Source organism: Ranitomeya variabilis, chromosome 5, assembly GCF_051348905.1.
Source record: "Ranitomeya variabilis isolate aRanVar5 chromosome 5, aRanVar5.hap1, whole genome shotgun sequence".
NCBI lineage: Eukaryota > Metazoa > Chordata > Amphibia > Anura > Dendrobatidae > Ranitomeya > Ranitomeya variabilis.
This window is the reverse complement of record NC_135236.1, coordinates 363,389,105-363,416,761: the sequence shown is the minus strand read 5'-3', so window position 1 is coordinate 363,416,761 and position 27,657 is coordinate 363,389,105. Positions and strand designations below refer to the sequence as shown.

At 42.5% G+C, this 27,657-nt stretch overlaps 1 protein-coding gene across 1 annotated transcript in view; it reads right to left on the bottom strand.

The window, feature by feature from the left end:
- The window catches only part of SLC23A1 (solute carrier family 23 member 1), a 395,963-nt gene that overhangs the window by 12,230 nt on the left and 356,076 nt on the right, over window positions 1–27,657 (bottom strand). The window contains exons 12-13 of the mRNA XM_077264915.1: window positions 16,525–16,668; window positions 1,845–1,940 (exon numbers count right to left, since the gene is read on the bottom strand). Coding sequence (XP_077121030.1) covers window positions 1,845–1,940; window positions 16,525–16,668 — 240 coding nt within the window. The remainder of the gene's footprint in view (window positions 1–1,844; window positions 1,941–16,524; window positions 16,669–27,657) is intronic.

Here is a 27,657-nt window from a genome sequence, read left to right as displayed (position 1 = left end):
TGAATAACACCAGCAATCTTACCTAAAAGAAGCGTTCATAATCACAGGCAAGATGCTTGATTGCAGGCTTTGTTTCCCCACGCTGGATAAGGTGCTTGGTTGAATAAGGTGCTTGCAGGTTGTGTTCTCCAGCGGCGGCTATTGGCGTGACACTGAAGATAATGGTGACTGGTTCTTACTCATATACGCCAGCTGCCTCGGCCGATAGCAGCGTGGCGTTAAGAGGAGCTCGCACTGGTAGCGACGTATACTCTTACGTGCAGGCCGGTGTCCTTTATCTATTTATGTACATTTTAACACTAGGGTTCTATTAGCGCGAATACGGATAGTTTATATCCATTTTCTAGGTTGATAAATCACAACTAATATCCCATGGAGGTCTGGAGTTGGAATGATGCTCAAAATCAAAGTGGAAAATGAAGTTACAAGCTGATCCAACTTCAGTGGAAATGCCTCAAGACAAGGAAATGATGCTCAGTAGTGTGTGTGTGTGGCCTCCACATCCATGTATGACCTCCATACAATGCCTGGGCATGCTCCTGATGAGGCGACGGATGTTCTCCTGAGGGATCTCCTTCCAGACCTGGACTAAAGCATCCACCAACTCCCGGATAGTCTGTGGTGCAACGTGACTTTGGTGGATGGTGTGAGACATGATGTCCCAGATGTGTTCAATTGGATTCAGGTCTGGGGAACAGGCGGGCCAGTCCATAGCCTCAATGCCTTCATCTTGCAGGAACTGCTGACACACTCCAGCCACATGAGGTCTGGCATTGTCCTGCATTAGAAGGAACCCAGGGCTAACAGCACCAACATTTGGTCTCACAAGGGGCCCAAGGATCTCATCTCGGTACCTAATGGCAGTCAGGCTACCTCTGGTGAGCACATGGAGGGATGTGCGGCCCTCCAAAGAAATGCCACCCCACACCATTACTGACCCACTGCCAAACCGGTCATGCTGAAGGATGTTGCAGGCAGCAGATCGCTCTCCACGGCATCTCCAGACTCTGTCACATCTGTCACATGTGCTCAGTGTGAACATGCTTTCATCTGTGAAGAGCACAGGGCACCAGTGGAGAATTTGCCAATCCTGGGGTTCTGTGGCAAGCATCCTGCACATTGTTGGGCTGTGAGCACAACCCCCATCTGTGGACTTCGGGCACTCAGACCATCCTCATGGAATCGGTTTCTAACCGTTTGTGCAGACACATGCACATTTGTGGCCTGCTGGAGGTCATTTTGCTCTGGCAGTGCTCCTCCTGTTCCTCCTTGCACAAAGGCTGAGGTAGCGGTCCTGCTGCTGGGTTGTTGCCCTCTTATGGCCCCCTCCTCGTCTCCTGTTGTACTGGCCTGTCTCCTGGTAGCGCCTCCAGCCTCTGGACACTACACTGACAGACACAGCAAACCCTCTTGCCACAGCTCGCATTGATGTGCCATCCTGGATGAATTGCACTACCTGAGCCACTTGTGTGGGTTGTACAGTCCGTCTCATGCTACCACGAGTGTGAAAGCACAACCAACATTCAAAAGTGACCAAAACATCAGCCAGAAAGAATTGGTATTGAGATATGGTCTGTGGTTCCCACCTGCAGAACCACTCCTTTATTGAGTGTGTCTTGATAATTGCCAATAATTTCCATCTGTTGTGTATTCCATTTGCACAACAGCATGTGAAATTGATTGTCAAACAGTGTTGCTTCCTAAGTGGACAGTTTGATTTCACAGAAGTTTGATTTACCTGGGTCATATTCTGTTGTTTAAGTGTTCCCTTTAATTTTTGTAGCAGTGTATAATTCATGAACATGTCAATGTTTCACACTTCATACTTTACTAGTATACATTACCTGGTATGGTATTGTCCAGGAAAAAAGCTATGCATCCTCCAACAAACATTTCAGTTGTTAGCAGCACAGTCAGTATCTGATCTAACTCTGGTAAACCTGTAAAAATCCAATCATAAGTGTTACAGAATGTGTTCAGTCCTAGTCATTGAAGTTCATTCTACTATATATTTTATATTTCATTAAGCAAATCAGATTTTAGTTTGATATCAGATTGTATTGGGTTTAGGTACAATTCCAGATTTATATTGGATTCAAGGTAGAATCCCAAACAAGATTTCATTAACCCCTACACAACATTTGACGTAACTGTACGTCATGATTGGGAAGGGGTTCCTGACATATGACGAACACTTATGTCATGGCTATCAAAGAAATGCCACCCCACACCATTACTGACCCACTGACCCACTGTACAATTGCCGCCGGGAACTCAGCTTAAAGTGTACCTGTCAGCAGGATTGTACTGACTGACATACAGACAGTGTCAGGTTGGCGCCATTATACTGATTAAAATAATACCTTGGTTGATGAAATCCATCTTGTGATTTTTGTTTAATCTTTATTTTCAGTTTTCAGTTAATGAGATTCTGGCACTCCGGGGCAGCATGTGGGGGGGTCTTTATGTGGTGCTCTGCTAACATATTCATCCCTATAGCTTATTACAGGTCACTGCTCCCTTAGTGACCTGCCTCCTATTTTACATACTGCATATCTTATTGTTTTTTTTAAAAAACTACATTCATAATTCATCATGCAGTTGCCAGCACCTGTGCTGTAGCATGATCGGATCTATAATATCCATATATTCATTTTATTTAGTGATATAAATTTGTTGAGAAAAAAACAAATTTCTTCCTCAAAATGGCACCATTTTATTAAAGGAAAGAAAAATTGTTTCCACTAAGATGGCGCTGGCTGCAGTGTCGAACCACAGCTTTGTGCGTCTCCGAAAAGAAGGACATCTGAAAAGAGGCTAGATGGAGTCTCATGAGTCGGGGGTCTCATCTGAATCTCAACATTCAGATATTTAGATTGAAACCCCGATTTAAGTGCTCAGCGTAGAGCAGACAATTAATGTGATCCAAAATTTTATGTATAATGTTCCCAATAAAAGCTTCAACTCAATCCACAAAAAAGCAAGTCCCCACTTAGGTCCGTCATCTGTCAATGGAAACATACTGTGCTGCCACGTCACATTAGGTAGAGATGTCGATAGAATTGGAGATAATATTATTTGAAATAGATAAGAAATATTTAAGCAGGAGTTCAAGGCCAGGGGGCTGATGGTCAAGTAGGATACAAAGCCTGCATGGCTACTGTAAGCATGCATGACTATGGGTGCTGCACTTTCATTACAGTGGCTACAATGCTATTAACCTGCAGATTAATAATGTTATCTAGATTGACAAATTCCCTTTAATCCTATCAGTCATTATTAATGCAGTGTTGCACATCACTGATATTACTGGAAGGGGCTTCATATGAGATTACACCTCCAAATGTCAGTGTCATTGTCCGATACCCGAGTGTCAGCATCATTATCCCATACTCCAAGTGTCAACATCATTATCCTGTAACCCTTTACATTTTTCACTCTGTTTCATTGCAGCCATTTGGTAAATTAAAAAAAAGGTTAATTTTTTTTCACATTAATGTACACTCTTCACTCCATCTTGACTGAAAAATAAGCAGAAATGTAGACATTTTTGCAAATTTAATAGAAAAACCTGAAATATCACATGGTCATAAGTATTCAGACCCTTTGCTCAGACATTCATATTTAACCCCTTAACCCCCAAGGGTTGTTTGCACGTTAATGACCAGGTCAATTCTTACAATTCTGACCACTGTCCATTTATGAGGTTATAACTCTGAAACGCTTCCATGGATCCCGGTGATTCTGACATTGTTTTCTTGTGACATATTGTATTTCACGTGAGTGGAAAAAATTTCTTTGATATGACTTGCTTTTTTTGTGAAAAAAACAGAAATTTGGCAAAAATGTTGAAAATTTCACAATTTTCCAACTTTGAATTTTCATGCCCTTAAATCACACAGATATATCACACAAAATACTTAAGTAACATTTCTGACATTTCTACTTTACAACAGCACAGTTTTGGAACCAAATTTTTTTTGTTAGGGAGTTATAAGGGTTAAAACTTGACCAGCGAATTCTTGTTTTTACTCCATTTTTTTAGGGACCACATCACATTTGAAATCACTTTGAGGGGTCTATATGATTGAAAATACCCAAAAGTGACACCATTCTAAAAACTGCACCCCTCAAGGTGCTCAAAACCACATTCAAGAAGTTTATTAACCCTTTAGGTGCTTCACAATAATTTTTTGGATGTTTAAAAAAAAAAATGAACATTAACTTTTTTTCACAAAAAATTTACTTCAGATCCAATTTGTTTTATTTTACCAAAGGTAACAGAAGAAATTGGATCCCAAAAGTTGTTGTAAAATATGTCCTGAGTATGCCGATACCCCATATGTTGGTGTAAACCACTGTTTGGGGGCATAGCAGAGCTCGGAAGGGAAGGAGTGCCGTTTGACTTTTCAATACAAAATTGGCTGGAAATGAGATCCGACATCATGTCGTGTTTGGATAGCCCCTGATGTGCCTAAACAGTGGAAACCCCCCAAAAGTGACACCATTTTGGTACGTAGACCCCCTAAGGAACTTATCTAGATGTGTGGTGAGCACTTTGAACTTCCAAGTGCTTCACAGAAATGTATAAGGAAGAGCCGCAAAAATAAAAAAAATCATTTTTTTTCACAAAAATATTTTTTTGCCCCCAATTTTTTATTTTCCCAAGGGTAACAGGAGAAATTGGACGTCAAAAGTTGTTGTGCAATTTGTCCTAAGTACGCTGATACCCCATATGTAGGGGGAAACCACCGTTTGGGCGCATTGCAGAGCTCGGAAGGGAAGGAGCACTGTTTTGGAAAGCAGACTTTGATGGAATGGTCTGCGGGCGTGACATTGCGTTTGCAGAGCCCCTGATGTACCTAAACAGTAGAAACCCACCACAAGTGACCACATATTGGAAACTAGACCCCCAAGGAACTTATCTCGATATGTTGTGAGATCTTTGAACCCCCAAGTGTTTCATTAAAGTTTAGAACGCAGAGGCGTGAAAATAAAAAATCATTTTTTTCCACAAAAATGATTTTTTTATCCCCCAATTTTGTATTTTTCCAAGGGTAACAGGATTAATTGGATAACAGAAGTTGTTGTCCAATTTGTCCTGAGTATGCTGATACCCCATATGTCGGGGTAAACCACTGTTTGGGTGCACGGCAGAGCTCGGAAGGGAACGGGCACCATTTTACTTTTTAAACGCAGAATTGGCTGGAATTGAGATCAGATGCCATGTCGCATTTGGAGAGCCCCTGATGTGCCTAAATAGAGGAAACCCCCCAATTCTAACTCCAACCCTATCCCAAACACACCCCTAACCCTAATCCAAACCCTAACGATAACCACACCCCTAACCCGAACACACCCCTAACCCTAATCCCAACCCTCACCACACCCCTAACCCTAATCCCAACCCTCACCACACCCCTAACCCTAATCCCAACCTAACCACAACCCTAACCCCAACACTCCCCTAACCCTAATCCCAACCCTAACCATAACCCTAACCACACCCCTAACCCTGACACACTTCAACCCTAATCCCAATCCTAACCCCAACCCTAAGCCTAATCTCAACCGTAAACATAATCCAAACCGTAACTGCAACTCTAGCCCCAACCCTAATTTTAGCCCCAACCCTAACCCTAACTTTAGCCCCAACCTTAACCCTAATGGAAAAATGGAAATAAATAATTTTATTGTATTATTTTTTCCTAATTAAGGGGGTGATAAAGGGGGGTTTGATTTACTATTTATAGCGGGCTTTTATGTTTGGCAGCTGTCACACGCTAAAAGATGCTTTTTATTGCAAAACATTTTTTTTTTACATCACCACATTTTGAGAGCTAATTTTTACATATTTTGGCCCACATAGTCATGTGAGGTCTTGTTTTTTGCTGGACAAGTTGACATTTTTATTGGTATCATTTTCAGGCACATGACTTTTTTGATCGCATTTTATTACGATTTTTGGGAGGCAGAATGAACAAAAACCAGCAATTCATGAATTTCTTTTGGGTGGGGTAAAATTGTGGTAAAATTGATAAGGCAGTTTTATTCTTTGGCTTAGTACGATTAAAGCGATACCTCATTTATATAATTTTTAAAATGTTTTGGTGCTTTTATACAATAAAAACTATATAAAAAATAATTGTTTTGCATCGCTTTATTCTGAGAACTATAACTTTTTTAATTGTTCACTGATGATGCTGTATGGTGGCTCGTTTTTTGCGGGAGAAGACGATGTTTTCAGTGGTACCATGTTTATTTATAACCGTCTTTTTGATCGCGTGTTTACACTTTTTGTTTGGCGGTATGATGATAAAGCATTATTTTTTGCCTCGTTTTTTTTTTTTTTTGACGGTGTTCACTAAAGGGGTTAACTCGTGGGACAGTTTTATAGGTCAGGTCGTTATAAATGCGGAGATACTAAATACCGAATATACTCGAGTATAAGCCGAGATTTTCAGCCCAAATTTTTGGGCTGAAAGTGCTCCTCTCGGCTTATACTCGAGTCACGGTCGGCGGGTGAGGGGGAGAGGGCACCGAGGCATACTTACCTGCTTCCGGGGCTCCTGGCGCTCCCCCTGCCCGTCCCACAGTCTCCAGGTTCCGCAGCTCTTCCCCTGTTCAGCGGTCACGTGGGACCGCTCATTAGAGAAATGAATAGGCTGCTCCACCTCCCATAGGAGCGGAGCCGCCTATTCATTTCTCTAATCAGGGGTAACGGTGACCGCTGACAGAGGAAGAGGCTGCGGCACCGAAGACCAGCTGTCCGGGGGAAGGAGCGGGACGCCGGGCGCAGGTAAGTATTACATAGTCACCTGTCCGCGTTCCACATGCCGGGCGCCGCTCTGTCTTCCCAGCGTCTCTCTGCACTGACTGTGCAGGTCAGAGGGCGCGATGACGCATATGGTGTGCGCGCCGCCCTCTGCCTGATCAGTCAGTGCGGAGAGACGCCAGGACGGGACGCTGAGGAGCTGCAAGCAAGAGAGGTGAGTATGTAGGAAGGAGCGGTGAGCTCCGAAACGTACGTCGGGTGCGGTCTCGGCGTCTGGCTGTGTACGGCATCAGGTAGTTATACATGTTTATACCGATTTTCTAATGCTGCGCTATTATTGTGTTTTCTGGGGTATTGACTCTTTATATCATTTGACATGGGCCCCATACTCTATGCATTAGAGTGATTTTATCATACGGATGTCGTCGCTGCTAGTCTGCTTTGAGCCTGTGGGCATATGGACCGTTATTTTATGTGTGTCTTGGTTCCCCTACTGTCCATTAACCTGGTCTTCAGTGTTTTTTATGTGTATTTTTGTACTAATAAAGTTATACTTTTATGGGAAGTTTTGACTGCGAGTTTTTTAGTTTTGTACCATATGGTTGGCAGTTGTTTCCTGATCATGGTCTGGATATACATGCATTGAGGCACCTATGTTTTCTTTTTGCACTTTTGCTTATAGGTATCTCTGCATGATTATGTATTTAACAATCTCCTTCTATAACATACGTACATACAGTAGATACACACATATACTATACATACATACACACACATGTACAAATGCAAACACACACGTTTATCTAAGACATCAAGTGTTCAGAAGAGCTGTGGAGGAGGTCGGCCTCATAGTGCACAGATCAGCTGGAGAAGGCAGCAAAATACACTATGGGGGATGGGTACTGTTGTGAATTCCGTTCTCGGGCTCCCTCCCGTGGTCATGAATGGTACTTTGGTGAGTTCTGTCCTTGGACACCCTCTGGTGGCTTTGAGTTAAACTGCTGGTCCTTGAGGTTGGCTTTGTCAGCTGCCCTCGTTTAGTGCTCTGCTGGCTTCCCTATTTAACTCCACTCAGATCGTTACTTCATGCCAGCTGTCAATGTCTGAGTACTGGTTCAGATCTCTCTTGGATTTCTCTGATAGCTTCTGCTGGAGCAGACAGGTCAAGTCCCTGCTAGTTCATTTGTTGATCATAGCTTTTTGAAAATATTTCTCTGTACATGTTATGTTCTAGTCCAGCTTGCTATCATGATATTTCCTTGCTAGCTGGAAGCTCTGGGGGTGCAGAGTTGCACCTCCACACCGTGAGTCGGTGTGGAGGTCTTTTTGCACACTCTGCATGGTTTTTGTAGTTTTTTGTACTGACCGCTGTTGTGAGTTTGGTTTTTGGGCTCCCCCGGTGGTCACTGGTGGTACTGGACTTGTGTGCTTCACTTTCTCTGTTCACCTGTTTCCATCAGGATATGGGTGTATCCTATTTAGCCTTGCTGCTCAGTTATTCTAGTGCCGGCCATCAATGTAACCAGAGCCTTTCTGTTGCATGTTCCTGCTTCTAGACTACTATCAGCTAAGTTGGACTCTTAGTCCTAAGTTTGTTTTGCATTTTTGTTCCAGTTCACAGTTATGTTATTTTTCTGTAGCTGGAAGCTCTTGTGGGCCGAAATTGCCACTCCGGTGTCATGAGTTGACACATGAGTCTTAAAGTAATTTCGGGATGGTACTTTAATAGGGTTTTCAGCTGACCGTGAAGTTCCCTATTGTATCTTCTTGCTATCTAGTAAGCGGACCTCGCTTTGCTGAACCTACCTTCATACTGCGTATGTCTTTTCCTCTGAACTCACCGTCAATATATGTGGGGGGCTTCTGTCTCCTTTTTGGGGGAATTTCCCTAGAGGTAAGCCAGGTCTGTCTTTTCCTCTATTAGGGTTAGTTAGTCCTCCGGCTGGCGCTAGGCGTCTAGGGATATACGTAGGTACGCCACCCGGCCACTGTTAGTTGTGTGGTAGGTTTAGCTCACGGTCAGCTCGAGATTCCATCACCCAAGAGCTGTTCTGTTATTTATGTTCTCTGACGTTCCCTTGCCATTGGGAACCATGACAGTATGGCCGGCCCAGTGTTAAAACTGTTGGCAGAAGAAAGGAGAGAAAAAGAAGTCTGCAGATTTTTTTTTTTTTTTTTCCTCTGAGCTTGCTCTATAGTTGACTTAGTTGCATTTCTGCTCTAATTGCAGCCTTTCTCTCTCTCTCTCCTTCTAATCCTTGAATGGCTCTGATCTCACCTGATTAAAATGGATCCTCAGAGTTTGGCTACAGGTTTGAATAATCTTGCTACGAAGGTTCAAAATTTACAGGATTTTGTTATTCATGCTCCTATATCTGAACCTAGAATTCCTATACCAGAATTTTTCTCCGGGGATAGATCTCGTTTCCTGAATTTCAAAAATAATTGTAAATTATTTCTTTCCCTGAGATCTCGCTCCGCTGGAGATCCCGCACAGCAGGTTAGGATAGTAATTTCCTTGCTGCGGGGTGACCCTCAAGACTGGGCATTTGCATTGGCACCCGGGGATCCTGCGTTGCTCAATGTGGATGCGTTTTTTCTGGCTTTGGGGTTGCTTTATGAGGAACCTAACTTAGAGATTCAGGCTGAAAAAGCCTTGATGGCCCTATCTCAAGGGCAAGATGAAGCTGAAATATACTGCCAAAAATTTCGTAAATGGTCTGTGCTTACTCAGTGGAATGAGTGCGCCCTGGCGGCGAATTTCAGAGAGGGTCTCTCTGATGCCATTAAAGATGTTATGGTGGGGTTCCCTGCACCTACAGGTCTGAATGAGTCCATGACAATGGCTATTCAGATTGATCGGCGTTTGCGGGAGCGCAAACCTGTGCACCATTTGGCGGTGTCTTCTGAGAAGGCTCCAGAAAATATGCAATGTGATAGAATTCTGTCCAGAAGCGAACGGCAGAATTTTAGGCGAAAAAATGGGTTGTGCTTCTATTGTGGTGATTCAACTCATGTTATATCAGCATGCTCTAAACGTACAAAAAAGGTTGATAAGTCTATTTCAATTGGCACTTTACAGTCTAAGTTTATTCTGTCTGTGACCTTGATTTGTTCATTATCGTCAATTACCGCGGATGCCTATGTCGACTCTGGCGCCGCTTTGAGTCTAATGGATTGGTCCTTTGCCAGGCGCTGTGGGTTTGATCTAGAGCCTCTGGAAGTTCCTATACCTCTGAAGGGTATTGACTCTACACCATTGGCTAGTAATAAACCACAATACTGGACACAAGTGACTATGCGTATGAATCCAGACCATCAGGAGATGATTCGCTTCCTTGTGTTGTACAATCTACATGACGTTTTGGTGCTCGGATTACCATGGTTACAATCTCATAACCCAGTCCTTGACTGGAAAGCAATGTCTGTGTTAAGCTGGGGATGTCAGGGGGCTCATGGGGACGTACCTTTGGTTTCCATTTCGTCATCTATTCCCTCTGAGATTCCGGAATTTTTATCTGATTATCGTGATGTTTTTGAGGAGCCTAAGCTTGGTTCACTACCACCTCACAGAGATTGCGATTGTACCATAGATCTGATTCCGGGCAGTAAATTTCCAAAGGGTCGTTTATTTAATCTATCTGTACCTGAACATGCAGCTATGCGAGAATATATTAAGGAGTCCCTGGAAAAGGGACATATTCGTCCTTCTTCATCCCCCTTAGGAGCCGGTTTTTTCTTTGTATCTAAAAAAGATGGCTCTTTGAGGTCGTGTATTGATTATCGACTCTTGAATAAAATTACAGTCAAATATCAGTATCCTCTGCCACTGCTGACTGATTTGTTTGCTCGAATAAAAGGGGCTAAGTGGTTCTCTAAGATTGATCTCCATGGGGCGTATAATTTGGTGCGAATTAAGCAGGGGGATGAGTGGAAAACCGCATTTAATACGCCCGAGGGCCATTTTGAGTATTTAGTAATGCCTTTTGGTCTTTCAAATGCCCCTTCAGTCTTTCAGTCCTTTATGCATGACATTTTCCGTGAATATTTGGATAAATTTATGATCGTGTATCTGGATGATATTTTGATTTTTTCGGATGACTGGGATTCTCATGTCCAACAGGTCAGGAGGGTTTTTCAGGTTTTGCGGGCTAATTCCTTGTATGTGAAGGGTTCTAAGTGTATTTTTGGGGTTCAAAAGATTTCTTTTTTGGGGTACATTTTTTCCCCCTCTTCCATTGAGATGGATCCTGTCAAGGTTCGGGCTATTTGTGATTGGACGCAACCTTCTTCTCTTAAGAGCCTTCAGAAATTTTTGGGCTTTGCTAATTTTTATCGTCAATTTATAACTGGTTTTTCTGATGTTGCTAAACCTTTGACTGATTTGACCAAAAAGGGTGCTGATGTTGCTGATTGGTCCCCTGCTGCTGTGGAGGCCTTTCGGGAGCTTAAGCGCCGCTTTTCTTCCACCCCTGTGTTGCGTCAGCCTGATGTTACTCTTCCTTTTCAGGTTGAGGTCGATGCTTCCGAGATCGGAGCTGGGGCGGTCTTGTCGCAGAAAAGTTCCGACTGCTCCGTGATGAGACCTTGTGCGTTCTTTTCTCGAAAATTTTCGCCCGCCGAGCGAAATTATGATATTGGTAATCGGGAGCTTTTGGCTATGAAGTGGGCTTTTGAGGAGTGGCGTCATTGGCTTGAGGGGGCTAGACATCAGGTGGTGGTATTGACCGATCACAAGAATTTGATTTATCTTGAGTCTGCCAGGCGCCTGAATCCTAGACAGGCGCGCTGGTCGTTGTTTTTCTCTCGGTTTAATTTTGTGGTCTCATACTTACCAGGTTCTAAAAATGTGAAGGCGGATGCCCTTTCTAGGAGTTTTGAGCCTGATTCCCCTGGTGATTCTGAACCTACAGGTATCCTTAAGGATGGGGTGATATTATCTGCTGTTTCCCCAGACCTGCGACGGGCTTTGCAGGAGTTTCAGGCGGATAGACCTGATCGTTGCCCGCCTGGTAGACTGTTTGTTCCTGATGATTGGACCAGTAGAGTCATCTCGGAGGTTCATTCTTCTGTGTTGGCAGGTCATCCCGGGATCTTTGGTACCAGGGATTTGGTGGCTAGGTCCTTCTGGTGGCCTTCCCTGTCTCGAGATGTACGAGTTTTTGTGCAGTCTTGTGATGTTTGTGCTCGGGCCAAACCTTGTTGTTCTCGGGCTAGCGGATTGTTGTTATCTTTGCCTATTCCGAAGAGGCCTTGGACTCACATCTCTATGGATTTTATTTCTGATCTCCCTGTTTCTCAGAAAATGTCTGTCATCTGGGTGGTGTGTGACCGTTTTTCAAAGATGGTTCATTTGGTGCCCTTGCCTAAGTTGCCTTCCTCATCCGAGTTGGTTCCTCTGTTTTTTCAAAATGTGGTTCGCTTGCATGGTATTCCGGAGAATATCGTTTCTGACAGGGGGACCCAGTTCGTGTCTAGATTTTGGCGGGCGTTCTGTGCTAGGATGGGCATTGATTTGTCTTTTTCGTCTGCGTTCCATCCTCAGACTAATGGCCAGACTGAGCGAACTAATCAGACCTTGGAGACTTATTTGAGGTGTTTTGTGTCTGCTGATCAGGATGACTGGGTTGCCTTTTTGCCGTTGGCGGAGTTTGCCCTCAATAATCGGGCTAGTTCTGCCACTTTGGTTTCTCCTTTCTTTTGCAATTCGGGGTTTCATCCTCGTTTTTCTTCCGGTCAGGTGGAGTCTTCGGATTGTCCTGGAGTGGATACTGTGGTGGATAGGTTGCATCGGATTTGGGGACAGGTGGTGGACAATTTGGAGTTGTCCCAGGAGAAGACTCGGCATTTTGCTAACCGCCGTCGTCGTGTTGGTCCTCGTCTTCGTGTTGGGGACTTGGTGTGGTTGTCTTCTCGTTTTGTCCCTATGAGGGTTTCTTCTCCTAAGTTTAAGCCTCGGTTCATCGGCCCGTATAAGATTTTGGAGATTCTTAACCCCGTGTCCTTTCGATTGGACCTCCCAGCATCTTTTTCTATCCATAATGTCTTCCATCGGTCATTATTGCGCAGGTATGAGGTACCGGTTGTGCCTTCCGTTGAGCCTCCCGCTCCGGTGTTGGTTGAGGGTGAATTGGAGTACGTTGTGGAGAAGATCTTGGACTCCCGTGTTTCCAGACGGAAACTTCAGTATCTGGTCAAGTGGAAGGGCTACGGTCAAGAGGATAATTCTTGGGTGACAGCCTCTGATGTTCATGCCTCTGATTTGGTCCGTGCCTTTCATAGGGCTCGTCCTGATCGCCCTGGTGGTTCTTGTGAGGGTTCGGTGCCCCCTCCTTGAGGGGGGGGTACTGTTGTGAGTTTGGTTTTTGGGCTCCCCCGGTGGTCACTGGTGGTACTGGACTTGTGTGCTTCACTTTCTCTGTTCACCTGTTTCCATCAGGATATGGGTGTATCCTATTTAGCCTTGCTGCTCAGTTATTCTAGTGCCGGCCATCAATGTAACCAGAGCCTTTCTGTTGCATGTTCCTGCTTCTAGACTACTATCAGCTAAGTTGGACTCTTAGTCCTAAGTTTGTTTTGCATTTTTGTTCCAGTTCACAGTTATGTTATTTTTCTGTAGCTGGAAGCTCTTGTGGGCCGAAATTGCCACTCCGGTGTCATGAGTTGACACATGAGTCTTAAAGTAATTTCGGGATGGTACTTTAATAGGGTTTTCAGCTGACCGTGAAGTTCCCTATTGTATCTTCTTGCTATCTAGTAAGCGGACCTCGCTTTGCTGAACCTACCTTCATACTGCGTATGTCTTTTCCTCTGAACTCACCGTCAATATATGTGGGGGGCTTCTGTCTCCTTTTTGGGGGAATTTCCCTAGAGGTAAGCCAGGTCTGTCTTTTCCTCTATTAGGGTTAGTTAGTCCTCCGGCTGGCGCTAGGCGTCTAGGGATATACGTAGGTACGCCACCCGGCCACTGTTAGTTGTGTGGTAGGTTTAGCTCACGGTCAGCTCGAGATTCCATCACCCAAGAGCTGTTCTGTTATTTATGTTCTCTGACGTTCCCTTGCCATTGGGAACCATGACAGACCACATAGCTCCCTTTCCTATCCTCTGACTATTTAGAGAAGATTGGGCCTCCTTTGCTAAAACCTGTTTCGTTCCTATGTTTGTAACTTTCCTCTTAACTCACAGTCAATATTTGTGGGGGGCTGCTTTTTCCTTTGGAGAATTTCTCTGAGGCAAGGTAAGGCTTCTATTTCTATCTTTAGAGGTAGTTAGCTCTTAAGCTGTGAAGAGGCGTCTAGGGAGAGTTAGGAACGCTCCACGGCTATTTCAAGTGTGTGTGATAGGATTAGGGTTTGCGGTCAGTAGAGTTCCCACCTCCCCAGAGCTTGTCCCAGATTTCTAGTTTAACCATCAGGTCATTCCGGGTGCTCCTAACCACCAGGTCCATAACAGGGTACACAGCAGAGAGGATTGATATTAGCCCCCTGGTGCTGCCGCGCTGTCCCATGCAGTGAGCTTCCTCCCCTGACCTCTTCTCTGTGAGGAGATGCTGCAGCCTGCTGGGAATAGAACAGTGTAGGGAGCAGAGGATACAGCATAAGTCCTGCTCTTCCTCCACTGTTGTCCCCTGTGTGCTGTGCTCGGGCCCCCTGACTACAGGTGAGCACTCACCATTGAGATGCGCCATGTAGGAGGACAGAGACCGCAGCCAGTCTGGTGGGGAACGTTCATTGGCCAGCATCTCTCCCTGCTTGACACCCCCCCCCCCTTTTTGAACTCCTGTACTCTGCACACCGTTCTCTCCCCGGCTCTGGGTAGTCACATGATTATGAGAGATAGAGTGAGGGGGGCCCTATGCTGCATGACACCGGGCCCCTCTCACTGCCGCCTGTAATCTTGACTTAGTGGCCCCACAGCAGCTGAATACTGTGCCATATGGCCCCCCTCCACCTTTGCTCCCTGGTGCAGTTGCACCGGCTGCATCGGCGGTATGTCCGCACCTGATTTTACATTTGAACTTGTCGATAAATATTTCGATACTGTAGCTCTGAAACATACCAATCATAATAATACTGCGTGTAAATTACTAAGGGCCCGATAAATCAGTCTTAATGAACTGTCATCTGCAGTAAAATGAGACAAATTCATTAAGAGTCATAAGCCTCTGAATGAATTTAGTGAATCCTTCAACTGCCATGAGCCAATGCTAGAAACATTACTCTATTTAGGGACCAGAGTCCATTTTTTGCAGAAATTATGCCTTACTGGAAATGATCATAAATTGGGTATGTGCACTTTCTACAGATATAGCTGAAAGTGATGTAAAGGACCAAAAGTTGCAAAGTATTTGCGCAACTTTAAGTTTCTAAAACAGTTGAACAATTTTAGGAATTCAGGCCTAAAACACATTGATGAATTGGGCCCCAAGTACCTAATCACAGATAGGTAAGGAGTATCAGTTCTCAATTTTTTTTGCCCAAAATCTTACATTGGACATTTAAAGGGAGACTCATCACCCAAAACTCAAATTAAACCATTTAAACTTTTATATTGGGGACTTTGTCCCTTTAAAAATCAAACTAGTAGTGAATATTTGACTTACATTGAGTGACAGAGTCACTGGTGTAGTGATAGAGGGAAGATATGTGTCACTGTGAATGATTGCGTCAGTGATGTGAAACCAAATTAGTTCCCTCCAGCACTGCGTGTTGGGACGGTATGTACAAAATCATATAATGGGCTGGTTTTAGTGGACATTCATAGAGAGGGAAGGAGAATGTTCACGTATCTCCTCCTGAAAAACTGCCAGGACCTGTGTGATGTCAGAATCATGTGATCAGTCACATGAAGAAGGAATCACAAGGTCAGGGCTTACATGGCTTACTGCCAGAGCTTCCAGTGTTCATTGGTTCCTGGAGAGATAGGACTCCAGGGAGTTGTGTGCCCTAACTGAATCGTGCGCATTGCTGTGTGTTAGCGGTCTGATCCCACTAGGAAAAAGGACTGTGTTTTCTTTCTTTGGTTTCTTTGCCTTGTTGTTTTGCCTGGAGGGCGGTGTTCACTTTTAAGCTTGGTTTATGCTGCTACAATAAGCCAAGCAGTTTCTTAAAGAGGCAGTGTTCCAGAGATACCTCTGTGTCCAGTTGAGTGAGGCGCTCTACCACAACTGTTTTAAATAATTTATGTTTTATTGGCTATTGAAATGAGGGGTCAACCTCATTGGATTGGATATGTAAATTAAGTGCACCCCTAGAATGACCAAAGGCTGAATGCACCATTCCACCACCTCAAATACAATCCTTTGCAATTCCTGTTATGTTTATTGAAGCACTTGCTTTGGAGCTGAGAGCTCAGAACACTCTCCTGTCTACAGCACCCACTTGATACTGTGTCCCCTCTCCTGTCTGACATTGTGTCTATGCTGAAACCTTCGCTCCTGCAGTGTAATTGTGTGGAGGACTTAATTAAGGTAGTGCTTGAAAGCAAATTGGACCAAGTATTGGAGTATTGGACCAAAGATCCCTCATTTACATATTCAACAAAACAATTTTTATGGAGAACAACATATATAAGATCTACACAAGTATGATTTCTACGGGAGCTATGTCCCCTATAGGAATGTATCAACGGTTTATTTTGAGTTTTGGTGACTCTTTGAAGCCTAACAGTTTTTAAATAATTTATAGGACCTTATACAGTATTATTTTTTAAAACATTATTACTTATTATTAAAGGATTTTTTTTCTTACCTGTTTTAATGTAGTTGGGATTTGAGTCCAAAAAGTTTGGGAGAACTAATCCAAAAAACAATGAAAAGCCTAATACAAATAAATTTCTTGATGAATTCATATCAACAAATTGTAGATTAGACAGACCAATAGCTGTAATCATGCCTGAAATAGTAGACAAATAATGAAAGATAAATGTCATAAATGACATAAAATTTACCAAAGTCCGTAGAAATTAAAATAAGCATTGTGTAAATACCTTTGAACAAATTAACAAAAAAATAGCTTTTCTTTTATGTGCATTCCTCAAAATGATGTGGGTTATGGTAGCACGTTTAGACCACAGAGGCTGCTCCCAGTAGCTGGACCCCTTTAGGCTTTATTCCAGGTACCCTAACAGCTTGGCATTATTAATTGGTTATGAAACCAGTGTTATAGCCATTTCTCCAAAGTGTCCTTGGAGCCATTCTCAACATGACAACAAGTGACTGCTTGCTGCTCATGCAACCATGAGTGACTTACGTGTCTTAAACGTGCTATCATAGCCTGCAACGTCGAATTTGTCTCCCATCCAACACTTTAGCATGAAATAACATTGCTCAGACAACCACTTATAAACCAATTAGTGAGCATGTCAAGGCATGTAAGTACGAGGATATCTGCATGTGGTGCTCATACTTGATAATGAATAAATTGTTCTGAAAATATTACATTTTTAAATCAATAGTATATCTTTAATACAGGGGTGAACATTGACATTGGGGCACCTGTGCAAAAAATGTGTTTGAGTCCCTCTCTTTTTATGGCGACCAAGCTACAGATTGTGTGTGTGTGTCCTCTCATCATGAATATTACCATCCCTTATTACATAGTGTCCTCCCTTGTTACATTCAGCACTGTAACTTAAATATCACAATCTCTTGCTCTTGTTATTTATGGCACCCTGTCTTTACTTCTCTTGTGACTGCTGTTGGAACATGGTAAACCTTCTTTTCTAATGGAGGAAGCTGATGGACTGATCTTCTAGTCCATAAGCAGTCATTTTATTTTATATCTAACAAGAGAGGGTTATGTAATAAAGAGCGGGCACTGTGTTTAACTAGAATAATGAGAATATGCTATTTAAGAGGGGGATATCAAAGAGAAGGAAAAACAGAACAAGACCGTCATAAAAGATGATAGGACAAAAGTTGAAAAATATAAAACTATAATAATATAATAACTATAATAATTTTTATTGAGACAAAAGAGTAAAAAGTGGGCAAAAACACTAACATTGTAAAGAAGTGCCTGCAACCACAGCTGTGACCAGTTCTGCTGTAGTTCACAATAGCATGAAACAAATAAATAACGCAATAGACCCAGTGATAAAATAAATATATAGATGAATATTATGTGAGTATATCAAAGAATCCACAAAGGTCCATTAAATACAGTAAAAAATGTTAATATGGAAGTGTATAATATACAGTATGGTGTGTAAAGGATTCATACAAATAGAGAAATTAATGAACCACGCACTGAGACGTACCAGAAGGCACAGATGTAGATAAATAATGAAAGGTGACCGAGTAAGGTGGTTACTTGAGTGGTCACAAGAGTGGATGCAGGCATGCACCCCAACGCGCGTTTCGGATTAGATCCTTCGTCAGGGAATATGTAAGAGAGGGTGCTACACATAACAAGAAATCATCCTATGTAATAATGGACAGCACTGTACATACAGAGGATGCTATACAATAAGACATACATAACTAGACAGGATGGTATGTAATAGGGGACATTGCTATTTATAATTAAATTGAAAACCATGTAATTAAGAACAGCGCTGTATTTAACAAGATAGTGGACTGTGCGATACATAATAAGTGAGTACACTATATACTAAGGGACTGTGCTATACATAATAAGACTATATTTCATGTATCCACGTGAATCATCAGTGTGCTGCCTGATTTTTCTCTTGGACAGCACACAGATCCTTAAAATCAGATTTAAAATGAAAATGCACTGAGTCTCGCAGATCTCATTCTTGGAGCCGTGATTTTCATGGATGAAAAACTTTTGGCAGCATAGAGACAATTCACACAATTGTGAGAATGTGGCCTAAGGGAGATTATTTTAAAAACAATAGAGTTACTCCAAGTCATACAGTCCAGATGCAGAATAAATAATTCTATCCAGTGACATTCCACTGATTAGTTTTCTGTTGTTTATTCTGTCTAGTAAGACTTTCATGTCGACATCTTTCACCCATGACTTGTCTTGTAACGCTGATCACTGCATCCCTCAAAATAACAGTCATATATTGTATACATACTTTTGTCTCCTGAATTGAAAATACCCTGCATTGCTCCCACACTACGATCGGGTCGGGTTTCATGAAACCCGACTTTGCCGAAAGTCGGCGATTTTTGAATTTGTCCGATCCGTTTCGCTCAACCCTACTCCCCTGAATAGAAATATGTAAATAAAAATAAATGAATCACTGTGACTCTTCCCCCCAGATTTATTTTAAGTCTATGTTCACACGTTGTGTTTGTGTTGCATTTTTACTGCCAAAATTTGTTGTTGAAAATATGCAGTGTTTTACAGTACAAGCAAAATGAATGAGATTTATGCATTTTCAGTAGATTAAAATCTGCATAACGTCCATTATTGCAGCGTATTTCAAGCATTCTAATGAGTGGGGAAAAATACGCAACACAAATGCATGAAAAAAACCATGGCAAAAGCATGTATCTTCTGCTGCAAATCCTGAATGTGTGCACTTAGCCTTCGTCCCTGTCCTGTGTCCTCTCCCCTCACACACAATCATTATAAGTCCCTGATAGCGTATGCTATCAAGTTCTTAGTAAAATATAGACCTAGGTCCCCACTTGCATGCCGATCAGGTGAATGAGCTCCTGTATTGTTCTAGATCTTATAAAGACATATTGTATGTGTTCACCTCTAATATAATAATGTGCCCCATCCTGGCTCATTCCTGGTATAATGTTCCCCATCTTGGGCCACTTCAAGTAATAATGTCCTCCATCATGGGATTCTTCTTAGGATGTCTCCCAACCTGGCCTCCTTGGTATAATGTCCCCCACCCTGGTTTCTTTCCTAGTATAATTATCCCCATCCTGGTCCCTTTCCTGGTATAATGTGCCTCATCCTGGTCCCTTTTCATGGGTTAAGGTGCCCCAGCCTTATCCCCTTTCTGGTATAATGTGTGCCATCTTGGGCCTCTTCCTGGAGTAATGTGCTCTGTTTTGTTCTTCCGTAAGACATTAAAACAAAAAAGAATTTTCACCTTCTGCCATGCTCACAACTGCGTGGGGTCCACTTCTACATCTGGCGCAGGAGCTTGCAGCTGATTTCTGCATGCTCACCATGGCGTATGACATCACTGCCATTTGTCCCTGGTCAGGGGCATGCTGACATCAGCTGCCGGCCTCTGATTGATCAGCAGCATATATTGCAGCTCAGGTAGTCAGTAAGTCTCCTGTGTCACAATACATTTCAGCTTGAGTCCTTGGATGCTCATCAAGCTGAAATAGTCACTGTTGTCGGCGGACCCCAATCCACCTCTGAATGGTGCACCGACTATATTTCCGCCCCTGCATTAACATGTCTACCCAGCCTTGGGATTCTCAGAAAACCATTACTGTTGCAGTTATAATGTGGAAGAGTTTATAATGCATTATGTTCTACTTAACAAAAGACAAATTTTTTGCAGTTTACCTTAAACTAAAGTTTAAATTAAAATTCTTACATTTGCTGCATTTATTAAATAGGATATTGTAGCAAAGGCTGCTGTTAACCAAGTGTGTACTGTTTTACATGAGTTTCTTGTCTTTCTGGTTTCCCTTATTAATTGAAATAAAGAGATGTTATGTTTTTCTGCTTCTTTTTACCCACGTTTTCTGCAAGAGTTCGCACCAAAACACTCAACAACAATCTTTTCTGATTTTTGTATTTTTCCTTCAGTTTTTTTAAATGTGGAATTACAGTAGAGTGGGAATGTCCTGCCAAAAAAAAAGCCCTCGTATGGCTATATGTCAACCATAACAAAAATGTATCGCTCTTGGAAGAAAGGGAGGGAAAAATGAAAGCACAAAAAGGAAAATCATCCGGTCCAGAAGTGGTTAATATAAAAAAGTATAACATTTCATTGTCGTAAACTTATTATGCATTTCGGGGCTTGTGAATCTCATACCTTCTGATGTCCTCAATGAGGTTTTTGATTAGCCAGGGCTAGTGCTACTTCATATGTTTGTCATGGCTGTCTCTAGTTGGGGCCTATGGATTTATTTTTTGGTCATTCATTCATTTTTTATGTAAGCTTCACTATATGATAAATAGCTTTTTTGTGTTTGTAAGGCTGTGTTCACATGCGACATAAACGCTATGTTTTTATGTCTGCAGGTGTCCGAACCAAACCGCACAACATCAGTCTTCACTGATTATTGAATTTTTGCTGCATTTTATGCATTTTTCTCCTTATTTGATGTGTTTTAGTGCAGCTTTGAAGTTGAGTTTTTAATGTTTTTTTATATGACTGAAAAGCTTTAATTCTGCACTTAAAAAAGTAACTGCAATTTTTACATGCATTTTTTTCAGATTCCCCATAGAAGCCTATATTGAAAAAAAGCACCAAAACTGCACAGTTCAACAGCGGCTTTAGTGGGCACAGTTTTCATCAATCACATCCACTTTGGTTGGATGATTAAACAACAGCATTTCTGCACTAAATAAGGAGCAAAAACATGGGAATATGGACTAAACGTCCTGGCAAATGGGATATGATTTCATGAAAACTCCTCTCGTTATGCGTCCGAACACTTTTGAACTCTGTGGTCTTGTTGTGTATTTTTTATCTTTAAGCTTCGCTATGGAGCTTGAAAAAAATGGCATGTAAAAAAATTCAACATTTAAGTATAGAATCAAATCTTTTCTGCACTATTAAAAAGCATTAAAACCTCTGCTTCATATCTTCAGCTAAAATGCATCAAAAATGGTGGAAAATGCATGCATGCAAATATGGCCTCCGCGGTACATTTTTATTACATTTAATATGGGTTAAAAAAATCAATCATAACATTTTTATGCCATTTACTGATTACCGTAAATAATCTGATCACTGTATTGTATGAGTTGTTGAATACATAGACACCAAATATGGCTGTTATTTGCCGAATTGTGATGTTTTATTTATTTTTTCTAAAAAAGCACATTAAAAAGTGACAATGATGTAATATTTTTTCATTATTTTTTATGTCTTCAAAGGGAGATTTGTAGTTAAAATTCTGCAGTGGTTCAACGCGTTTCAGGGGTCTCATGCCCCCTTCATCAGGAAATACCATGTGGTATTTCCTGATGAAGGGGGCATGAGACCCCTGAAACGCGTTGAATAAAACCATGTGAATCAACTATACTCTCCTGAAATTCATCTTAGCGGCAGCGCAGAATTTTAACTACAAATCTTCCTTTGAAGACATTAATTTCTCTGGTCGGTGAAGACCTGTGGATCTGCAGCAGCCGCTATCTACATGCTCTAATCTCATCCTAACCAGGTGAGCAAATTTGGTGTATATTCTCCTCTGTATAACGTGGATAAGACCCTATTGCACTCTTTGTCTCCCCATTGTTTTGCAATATTTCATTATTTTTTAGTAATTTTATAGGAAAAACATTTGTACTTTTATTTTCTTTCTAGAATACAGGTACATAGAAATACTTTGCTTTATGCAGCTTATTTCTTTGTATGCATACAATGTGCCTGTGATTTCTGAGCCAGCAATGAACATTCAAGCATACCAAATTCTCCAGTATGGGCCAATGTCGGTTGTAGTAATAATAACTATAAGCTATTTCATGTAGGCTGATATAACATTTAGCGCATCAAATAAATAATCAGTTATACTATCAAAAATGTCCCCTAGTCGATACATACCAACACATATTCATAGATGTCTACCTCTAGAAGCTGTATGAAATTAATTTGAGGTAGCTGGAGCAGGTACAATGGTCAGGCGGTGCACTTATCCCACATTTAGGCATACACAGACTACGCATCCCTATACGAATATAGCAGCAGCACAATGGAATTCTGGGGTCACCCAATCAGCTTTTACCTGACTTACCATTACGTCTTTGGACTGATGGGATAGTCCATGAGAGAGAGCGTACATCATGAGGAACAGTGCCCTAGGAAGGCAGTACTTACTATCCATTTTCCACAAACCATCTTCTTCCTTCACACAGGAGTGCCTTTGCCAATCTTCTTTTTCCGGTGCAGAGGCCTGATCTTGCAGGCCCTGAAGTAGTTGTAAGTCCATCCCCCCGGACACCTGTACAGTGTATATTTCTGCGGGGAGAGGTGGCAGTGCAGCAGCTTTTGCTGCAAGGTCAGCTCTGCTGTTGCCTTCGGCTTCCCTAGTGCGCTCTGTAGTATGAGCCTGCACCTTGATTATTGCACCTTTCTTTGGTAGTTCTAGTGCCCTGAGGAGCTGAGCAACCAAGTCTGCATTTCTAACGGGTTTACCAGAACAACCAATAAACTTTCTGCTCTTCCATATGGGACCGCAATCATGGAAAATGCCGAATGCGTGGCACTATCAGTAAATGCTCTGCCATTATACATGCCTCAGCGAGTACTTTCAGTTCAGCTTCCCGAGCAGACATCCTAGAAGGTAAAGCTTCACTTTTTACCACCTCATGTTGATCAACTATTGCACAACCTCTATGAGGTGCTATAAAAAAAACTGTGACCTATTTACATAAAGCTCTAGATTTACATTAGAGATTGGTGTCTCTTGCATATTGCAAATACTTATTTGTGTTAAAACAGTACACCCATAACATGTCCCCCCGGATTTATGACAGTACAAACGGAAAGGGAGGTCATAGCTTGGGATTCCTAGTGCTGGGGCTGAGAGAATGGCTTTCTTTCCGGTCCTTAAACCCCTCTTTTGCTTCTGTGGTCAGTTGGTATGGCTGACCCTTATTTCACATTGACAACACATCAAATAGAGGGTGCATGATTTGTGATGCAGAGGGAATCCATTCTCTACAGTAGCCGATCAGCCCTAGGAATGTTCTCAGTGTACTTTTGGACGTGGGCACAATTGCTTAGCTTACGGCCTTTCACCCTTTCTGGTGTTATGTGTTTCAGCTGAGGTGAAATGTAGCGACCTAAGAAAACAACTTTTTCCTCTTTTTTTTATTTTTTAATTTATTTTTTTTATTTATTTCGCTGTTTATCTCTTGGAACCTTACATCCTTCATGGTACAAAAAGATTGGCAAACAATCTGTTTCGATTAGACATACCTGTTTGCTCTCTGCTCAGGGGATATTGTCTAATACACACCGGTACAGTACCTGGCTTCAATTTGATGGATACTTGTGTTATCCTTAACAAACAAACATCTCTATTATCCTTTACCCATACTGCAGCTGATATTTGCTCGATCATTTGCTGAATGTCCTCATCTTTGTTAATTTGCAGTTTTTCGTCATCTAGCTGAATTAGCGACATCATAGTGGAGAGGGTTGCTCCAGACAATGGGCCTGTAACAGTAATACTTTTCTTCCAAACAATTAATAACTGCATTCATTGCACTCAGGAAATCAGCACCTATCAGGCCATGTGCACACGTTCAGGATTTTTCGCGTTTTTTTTGTGTTTTTTCACTATAAAAACGTGATAAAAACGCGAAAAAAACATATTCCTCCTATTATTTACAGGGTATTCCGCATTTTTTGTGCAAATGTTGCATTTTTTTCCACGAAAAAATCGCATTGCAGAAAAAAAAGCAACATGTTCATTAAAATTGCGGAATTGCGGGGATTCCGCACACCTAGGAGTGCATTGATCTGCTTACTTCCCGCACGGGGCTGTGCACACCATGTGGGAAGTAAGCAGATCATGTGCGGTTGGTACCCAGGGTGGAGGAGAGGAGACTCTCCTCCACGGACTGGGCACCATATAATTGGTAAAAAAAAAAGAATTAAAACAAAAAATAGTCATATACTCACCCTCTGATGGCCCCAGGAGTGTTCCCGCCTCTCCGGTGCATGCTGCCGCTTCCGTTCCTATAGCTGGTGTGCGGTGAAGGACCTGCGATGACGTCGTGGTCTTGTGATTGGTCGCGTGACCGCTCATGTGACCGCACACGCGACCAATCACAAGCCGCGACGTCATCAAAGGTCGTTCACACACAAACCATCTATAGGAACCAGGTACAGACTGGGGCTGAAATTCAGCCCTGGCGTTTGAAATCACACAGGCCCATGTTGTCCTCGTCACCAAGCACCAGATGGGATATAGTACTAATATTACCCTGGATAGAGGGAAAACAAGATTTACTACAAGACCAATATGTCTCATGATACCCGTGGCCTGCTGGGTAAGTAAAGGAGTCAGCGACTTTGTGCTCCATCACAACTCTTAACAGTATGGGTGTCCTGATAACACAGATTTTGTTAACAATGCAGCAGCAAGGCAGCCCACAACCAGACAGGCCCTTCTGGCATTTGCCAGAATTGCCAAATGGCCAGTCCGGCCCTGATAGGAACGGACGCCGCCGAGGAGATCGTCTGTCTGCAGGTGAGTATAACCTTTTTTTTTAATTTTTTTTATTATTTTTAAACATTCTATCTTTTACTATTGATGCTGCATAGGCAGCATCTATAGTAAAAAGTTGGTCACACTTGTCAAACACTATGTTTGACAAGTGTGACCAACCTGTCAATCAGTTTTCCAAGCGATGCTACAGATCGCTTGGAAAACTTTAGCATTCTGCAAGCTAATTACGCTTGCAGAATGCTAAAAAAAAAACGCGAAAAAAACGGAAAAAAAACACACAAAAAAATGCGGATTTCTTGCAGAAAACTTCCGGTTTTCTTCAGGAAATTTCTGCAAGAAATCCGGACGTGTGCACATACCCTCAAGCTTAGGACATTTATCTGAGACTAGCAACTGGGCACACAAGTCTGTGGTCCATGCTATTCACACATTCTTGGGTTCTGTTTCATGCAAGGGATGGACTTCCCCATCTGTCCCTACACCCTGGACGGTTTTCCCTGTCATGAATCGTTGTGGCATATCCATTTTCTTGTATCAGTATGACTCGCCTCCGTATCAATCAGGCATTTTAATTGTGTGAAAGTGATTGCCATCCTGGGGGGAACCACTATTTTTGGTTACTCTTCTCTGGTGAACAATCCCATCTTTCCTTTTCTTCTCTCCCCCTGCACCCCTGTGATATATACCTGCCACCTGCACTGCAGTTTTCACAGCATTATTAAATACATCCGGAGGTATATTCACCATAACAGGGGTTGGCTTTTGCTGCTTCTTTTGCTTTTCTACTGTTATTCTGGTTCTCTATCCTCCTAAACATGGGAAGGGACTGATCGAGTGTAGCAGAGATACATTCTGGCCTCACTCCTCTCTTAATCCTGTCAGGAACATATTTTTAAGAAACCTAGCTTCCCTAGGATTTTTCAGGCCATAATCATGATCTGTGAACACTGCTGCACATTTAGCATAAAATCTGTCAATAGGCTCCTCTGAACCCTGAAATACTTCTGGTAATTCTGAAGCTAATTACTCTAATTACACCCGGAGGAGGTGTAGGAGTAGTCTGTAAGTGAAACCTATCTTCACTCTGTTCCGTGAGGACCTCCTGCTGCTGGGGACCATTTATTGGAGTGGAAAAACTATCCGGAGATCCTTTTGGCAGTCCAGGGTATTGGTTTGTAGCTGAATACCCCGGAGGGGAAGCCTCACAAGCTGGATATGCTAACTGTACTTGCCCTGGCACCGGCATCCACCCTCCTCCCATCACGGACATCCATGGTGTCCCTTGCTGGAGAAGTGGCTGCTGGCAGATCACCGGGGTCTGCACCCCAATGGGAGATGGGAATGAAGGGGTGGATATAAAACTAGGTAAATAAGGTATTGTGCAAGCCACAGAGCTTGAGGCTGGGGACTCAGAGAAGATAGAACTAGAGATTGCTCCTTTTTCACACTCATTCTTTGCTGAGCTGATGTTAGAGGGAACAGGGCTCTCCCTCCCTCCTGCTGCAGGGGTGGAGGGAGATATCTGTTCTGTCTGACTCAATGAAGGAGGGGCTGCTTGTGCCTGCGCTGGCTGGGTCTGTAAAGGAGGGGCTGCCTGTTCCAGGGGGGGACGAAGCTGCAGATTTCTTTACACACATCCTGCTCCTCAAATGCGCTTCATCGCTATCATCCTCATCATCCTTCTCAGTATTAAAATACGGATCATGTCGTTCAGAGGTTCTGATCCACACTGAAACTTGCATCCCATAGTCATTTTTATTAATCCATGTGGCATGCTTCTTACTTAAATGCTTCCATCTCTCAGCATCCAAACATCCATTCCTTGGCATTCCTGCCTTTTCTAGAATTATTAGCGGTATCCTTATCTGCTTTATTTCCCACCAGGTTCTTTATCTTATATCTTGGATCCGTAATCTATCCTGACCTGGTTAATCTAGCACCCATAACAGCTGTCAAAGGTAACGACCCCTATCTTCAGCCCTGTTATGTATAAGCTGGATCCCACTGGTCTACTATGATAGCCAGCAATCCTGCTTTCAAAGCAATAAACTAAACCGCAACTCTGTTCTGTCCTGATGCTGATGCACACTGTCCTGGAATGTTACTATGAACAATGCAGTTCCAACCACAAGGGCTGTATACTCCTCATACATCTAGATCTGTGTCCTCACTAGACTCTCAATATGCAAGGTCTATTCCTGAACCCACTCCGGGTTCAATAAGATAATATTTGTGCGTGACATTATCTTTCCACCTTGGCATATACCATCTAGAGTCTAATATATCTACCCAGCTTCTGATCAATCCATGAGGATGAGTTACTATATGACAAGAGTACTCTCTGCGCCTAAACTGGTGAACTGAACATAGACACTTTTCACAGCATGTGGTGAACTCATGGAAGCATTTGTCTGATTTTTCAATCACATTCATACACACAGTACTTCTGTACTCTCTCGCTCCTCACATTTTATCAAAATGCTCTAGTGCCAATGGACAAAAACATAAATCACATCTATTTGTGTAATCTCTTACTTGGTTCACTATATCCTCTAATTCATTTCCTATCTGAGTACGG